The sequence below is a fragment of the Somniosus microcephalus genome, unplaced genomic scaffold (genome assembly GCF_052327205.1).
Source record: "Somniosus microcephalus isolate GS21.2 unplaced genomic scaffold, FLI_Smic_1.0 unresolved_chr3, whole genome shotgun sequence".
In the NCBI taxonomy this organism is placed as follows: domain Eukaryota; kingdom Metazoa; phylum Chordata; class Chondrichthyes; order Squaliformes; family Somniosidae; genus Somniosus; species Somniosus microcephalus.
The window spans coordinates 58,033,803-58,040,014 of NW_028225181.1; the positions used below are offsets into that span (position 1 = coordinate 58,033,803).

The 6,212-nt window shown below is 56.8% G+C and overlaps 1 protein-coding gene across 1 annotated transcript; it reads right to left on the reverse strand.

Annotated features, from left to right (window-relative positions):
- Positions 1–5,321: 5,321 nt before the first annotated feature.
- LOC147091577 (uncharacterized) lies at positions 5,322–5,978 on the reverse strand. Its single transcript, XM_085976609.1, has one exon. The coding sequence runs from the start codon at positions 5,976–5,978 to the stop codon at positions 5,322–5,324; it is 657 nt and encodes a 218-aa protein (XP_085832735.1).
- Positions 5,979–6,212: the final 234 nt, after the last annotated feature.

Here is a 6,212-nt window from a genome sequence, read left to right on the forward strand (position 1 = left end):
AGAGGTAAGGGAGAACCAGTGGATGTGGTGTATTTGGACTTTCAGAAGGCTTTTGATAAGTTCCCGCATAAGAGATTAGCGTGTAAAGTTAAAGCACATGGGATTGGGGGCAAGGTACTGGCTTGGATAGAGAACTGGTTGGCAGACAGAAAGCAAAGAGTTGGCATAAACGGGTCTTTTTCCGAGTGGCAGGCACTGACTAGTGGGGTACAACAGGGATCGGTGATAGGACCCCAGCTCATCACAATATATATATATAAATTATCTAGACGAGGGAACTAGATGTAATGGCCTAGAAATTCATTGACGCCACTTTTGGGGCGCTAAAGTGGGGCGTCCGCTAAAGTTTGCATCCGCCCCCAAATCTAGGCCACTTCTCCGATATTCATTAGCTTCGCCCTACTAGTTCGGGCGAGCGCTAAAACTGCTGTTGGACGCCTCTCTTTGGGCGCTAAGCCGGAGGTGGTGATCGATAGCGCCGAGGCCGGGCGCAGCGCAGGGGCGGCCATCTCGTGACTGACAGCAGACACCCTGGCGCCGGCCAGCTCTTAAGGGGGAAGGGTCGACTGTGTCTGCTGCCATGCCCTGGATAGTGGAGCCCTCCAGCTAGGCCTGAACACTGCTGCTGGACCCAAATAGCGCCTGAAGACATGGAGAAGGCCCGTGAACGTGCGCAGCGCTTCTCAGAGCGTGATCTGATTGTGCTGCTTGCTGCTGTGGAGAAGAGGTGCCATGTTTTGTACCCGGACAATGGCAAGAAGGTGACGGTCCTCGTCTACAGGAGAGCCTGGAGGCATGTCACCAGCAAGCTGTCAGCCAACAGCGAGGTCCCCAGGACCGGTGCCCAATGCCGCAAAAAGTTAAATGACCTCACACGCATTGTCAGGGTGAGTACCCTTTCCAATGACCTCCTCATCCTTGCATGTGCACCTCACATTATGGGCAAAGGGACCTGAAAGCTCTAATGGGCAACCTTCATCCAGCAGCTATGGCACAGCCATGAGCATCAATTGCACATTCTGCACTGAACACACTGGCCAAGCTATTCCACCATGGGAGGCATTGCACACCAGATCATGGTGACACACTGGCCAGGCTATTCCACCATGGGAGGCAGTGCACACCAGATCATGGCGACACACTGGCCAGGCTATTCCACCATGGGAGGCAGTGCACACAAGATCATGGCGACACACTGGCCAGGCTATTCCACCATGGGAGGCAGTGCACACCAGATCATGGCAACACACTGGCCAGGCTATTCCACCATGGGAGGCATTGCACACCAGATCATGGTGACACACTGGCCAGGCTATTCCACCATGGGAGGCAGTGCACACCAGATCATGGCGACACACTGGCCAGGCTATTCCACCATGGGAGGCAGTGCACACAAGATCATGGCGACACACTGGCCAGGCTATTCCACCATGGGAGGCAGTGCACACCAGATCATGGCAACACACTGGCCAGGCTATTCCACCATGGGAGGCAGTGCACACAAGATCACGGCGACACACTGTACTTAGAGGCCGTCCTTTCTCTTGCAGGCCAAGCTGGCAAATAATCGCAAGAGCCGGACTGTGACCGGGGGAGGACGACCCCATATCCAGCCACTCACCAACCTGCAACATCGCATGGAGCGCCTCATGGGTGGCCGGGTGATTGGGCCCGTTGCATGTGGAGATACCGACCCTGTTCTGGGCAGCAATGGTAAGGACATCACCTTTTGTACCTCTCTCGTCCCACTTGCGCATCAGATCTACATCCTTTGCCACTGTCCGATCAATGCGGTGAATGCCACCACTCATGCATCCCGCACTGACGCCCTCTCCTCACTCTAAAGCTACTCTTGTGCCTTCCTGCTTTCAGATGGTCAAGAGGAGGTCCCTCAACTTGCCAGTGACAGACCCTCCGAGGAGGAGCAGGAGGAGGAGCAAGAGGAAGGCGGCCCATCAGGGGAACCCTCAGCCGTGGCCACCCAGGCCAATGTAGGGGACACGTCTTCCCTGGAGGGCAGCGTGGCGGAAGTGTCGAAGGGGAGGGGAGCTCCTGGGACCTGTGTGCTGCAGAAAGGCAGCAGGGGGGTGGAAGCTCGGCGGCCTTCTCCCCAGAGGGGGGATGCGTCAGAGGGGAGTCCAATTGCTGGGCCCAGCGGCCTCCAGCAACGCAGGACGGGTCGGCCAGCTCGGCGGCCTGCTCCCCAGAGGGAGAGTCCGGCCTCCAGTCAGGAGATGCTCTTCGCCGAGGAGATGGAACGCCTCGAAGACTTGTCCGCGGACTTGGAGCGCCGGCACACGGAGCTCATGGCGGCAGTGGCACGGCTGCCTGAGTCCATCGATTCCCTCTCTCGGAGTGTGGCCGAGTTCGGGCCCTTAGAGGCCACCAGTCGGGTGGAATACCGGGCAGATCTGTCAGCGACTGGCCAGGTGATTAGTGGTGCCGTCCAGTCACTGGCTGCTCTGCTGTGGTCAGTGAACAGGTCAACACGGGCACTCACTGCTGCCACACTCGCTGTGTCAGCCAGGCATCGCCAGGGCACCCGGCGTGCTGCAGCAGCACATCGGTCTGTCCCTCGGCAGATTGGTGCGCATGCTGCAGTGCTGGCCCAGGCGAGTGCCAGTGTCTCAGGCGACCAGCGAGCACCTGCCATCCACCAGCTTGCCGCCATTCCTCCAGCCGCCACTGCCACTCCCCCAGTGGAGCTGCCAGGAGCTGCTGCAGTGACTGATGCTGGCCAGCCACAGCTGCAGCAATCAACAGCTGGCCGCTCGACGGCCAGACCTCGACTAGGCCGACCCCCAAGGGCATCTGCCGCCACGACATGTGCCCCTCAGGAGCCTGCCCCCAGCCTTGCAGCAGCCAATGGCCTTACTTTGAGGTGGAGCAGCAGGGCGGGCAGGGGCCACCCAAAGATGGCCAAGGCATCGCCCTAGCGGGCAAATAGTCGAATGTGTGGCCGTTTGTGTTTGTTTCTTGAGGCCGAGAATTGGATGTTTGTTTTTTGAAGGCCGATGATGTGATGTTTGTTTTGGACGAAGGCCGAGAATGACGGCCATTTTAGTTGCCCTATTTTGTTAATCCTCCCCAGGTTGTGGGAGCGAGTAATGTGTTTGAGTGTTTTTTGGGGGTTTCATCTGTTTTTGGTTTTCATGTGGGAAGGGCCCAGAGTTTGTACAATAAAGCATTTTATTTATTCACATTGTCCATGTTTGATCTTTGAAGTGTTTGTTGCCTTAACTGGCTGAGGGCTTGCGGAGCAGCTGCAATCATGTTCTATCATTGGCACAAGCCATTCCCTGACAGGGGGCCTAGAAGTGACGTTCAATAAGCCACCGACGGGCGGCCCTTGGACCTTGTGCGCCCCTCCTGGGCTGGTACTCCTCGTCCTCGTCATCCTCATGCTCCTCCTGCTCCTCCTCCTGAGGTGGTGGTCCAACGTGAGGTGGCAGTGCCTGAGTCCTGCGGATAGCCAGGTTGTGCAGCATGCAGCAAACGACGACGAATTGGGAGACTCGATCCTGCGAATACTGGAGGGCTCCCCCGGAGCGATCGAGACAGCGGAACCGTTGCTTGAGCACACCGATTGTTTGTTCTATGAGGTTCCTCGTCGCTTGATGGCTCTCGTTGTATGCCTCTTCAGCGGGGGTCGTGGGCGCGCAGAGCGGGGTCATGAGCCAGGTACACAAAGGATAGCCTTTGTCCCCGATAAGCCATCCTCTTGGGGGAGGCTGTGCCTGGAACATGTAGGCCACAGTTGTCTGTCGCAGGATAAAGGCATCGTGGCTGCTGCCTGGAAAGCGGGCATTGACAGCTAGGATGCGCTGCCTGTGGTCACACACCAGCTGTACATTGAGGGAATGGTAGCCCTTCCGGTTGTGGTACTCCTCGGCATGCTCAAGAGGTGCCCGCAAAGCCACATGCGTGCAGTCAATGGCGCCCTGCACCATGGGGAAGCCAGCTATTCTTGCAAACCCCACTGCACGCTGCTGCTGCTTGTCCAGGGTCATGGGGAAGGAGATGAATTGATGTCTCCTTCTGAAAAGGGCTTCGGTCACCTGGCGGATGCAGCAATGCATGGCGAACTGGGAGATGTTAGCGATGTCCCCAGTAGCGGATTGGAAGGAGCCGGAGGCATAGAAGTTGAGAGCCACTGTCACCTTCACTGCCACCGACAGAGACGTCCTGCGCATCAGTTGTGGCTGCAGATCTCTCTGAAGCAGCCGGCAGATGTCTGCAACCACCTCTCTTCGGAATCGCAGCCTCCTAACACACATCGCGGCAGACATGGTCAGATAGGAGGTCTGCTGGCGGTATACCCTGCGTGGGTAAGGCCTCAGTTGGTGACGCCTGTTGCCCCCTCTGTGTCTAGCCAGGGCTGCCACTCTCTCACGGCGTCTGTAAGCCCTTCTGGCATAAGGCTGAAATTCAGCGTTGCCACCCAATGCAGCCCCCATTATATGCTGACAAACACTGAGCTCTGAATGAAGGCAAAGATAATTGGTAAGCTCTGGCCTGAGCCAAAAATAGCTGTCCAAGTGTTGGTCCAAACCAGTAAACTCTCCTCCTTGGTCTCTGTCCAAAAAACCGTTGCACAAGAGTGAATGCTGCAAAATGGCTGGCCTTTATACTGCTGGGTAAGTGCCCTTTAATTAGCGCTCCCCCCGGCCCGGCTGGCCTGTGTACCATTCCACTTTACAGTCGCTCGGGACGCCCGGCGCACAATGGGCCGGCGCGAGTGAAGTTCCGGTTTGGGGTGCACAAAGGGCGTTGCACTATTATATGACGTCATGATCTGCGCGCGCAGCAGGGCGCGCGCTAAGACTTTGCGCCGGCGCTAAATGTGTCCTGAAGTTGGGGAGAGGTGCAGATCGCGCTGCGCCCGGGTGATAAGCGCCTAGTGCTCGAGACCTACTCCCCCTAAGGCGCTAACGGCTGGCACGCCCAACTAATTTCTAGGCCCTGGTCTTCCGATTCTCCTGCCCTACAATCTATCACAGCTCTGCTGCTCTCAATTTAACCACCTTTAAAATAGGAGTTAAAAACCAATATTGGTTCGTGTGTTATATTATTCCTGGCAGGTATACTTCAGGCATTAAAACTCAATCGAAGTTTTAATAATTTCCAGTATTGTAATGGGGAAATAATTGGTTTTCTATTTTTCAATAAGGATGATTTTGGTCATATACCATCGGGTCAATTGCAATGTTCCTTTTTTTCACACACCCAACCCTCCGGTCCGGCTCTTTGTGAATGTTTTTTGTGGCTCTGAAAAGAGCCGTTTGATATTGAAGGTATTCATCCTCTGATTGGTCTCCCCTTTAGGAGCTGTCCTCTTGCTCTGAGCAAACTTGGCTTTCTTTCTCCGACAGGGAGGTCTCCTCCTGAGCGGGGGTTTGGTCCGCTTCCTGCTCTGGTTGTTTGGCCAGCTTTCTCGGCTTTGCACGCTGGCCTTTGCCTTTCCCTTCGGCCCTGGCCGCCTTCCTCCCCTTGGGTTTGCGGGCGGTGGCCCTCCTCGCCCCCTTCCTGGCGTCGCCCTGTTTCTTGGTCTTCCTGGGCAAGCCTCTGCTCCTGGGCGCCGCTTTCCTGTCCGCACCTTGCTTCATCCTCCTCCTCCTCCTCCTCCTTTCCCTGGCGGCGGCGGCGGACTCCCTCTTGGGTTTCTCCTCCTCCTCCCGGTCGCCCCACCTCTTGCTGAGCCTCAAGGAGCCCGAGGCGTCGGTGCCGGTGGGCTGCAGCAGTGAGCCTTTGGTCACCAGGCTCCGGGCCGCCTGGTGGACCCACCAGTTGTTTCTGGCCACGTCGTAGCCGCGGCCCGAGAGGACCTTCTTGAGAGCCGAGAGCCCGAGCCCCCGGCACTCCTTGGTGGACGCCACCACCTCCAGGATCTGCTGGGACACGGTGGCGCCGGGTCTCCTGGCCAGGAGCGCAGTCCTTGTCTTCATCCTGGTGTTCCTGGCAGGGAGAGTGTCGGCCATGGCTTGGGCTGGGACCTTCTCTCTCTCTCTATCTATCTGAGTGTGTGTTGGGGGATGAAGAGTTTCCAGCAGCCGGCGCTATTTCACCAGGCGAACCGGACGCTGCAGAGCCAAAGGTCTCATCTCCTGAAAAATGCCCACCAACAAAACACAAAACAAAGTCGCCTTCTTTCCAAAGCGTGTATCACCTCAGAGCGATTATATATCCCCAGAGACATTCTCTCTCGCTCTTTA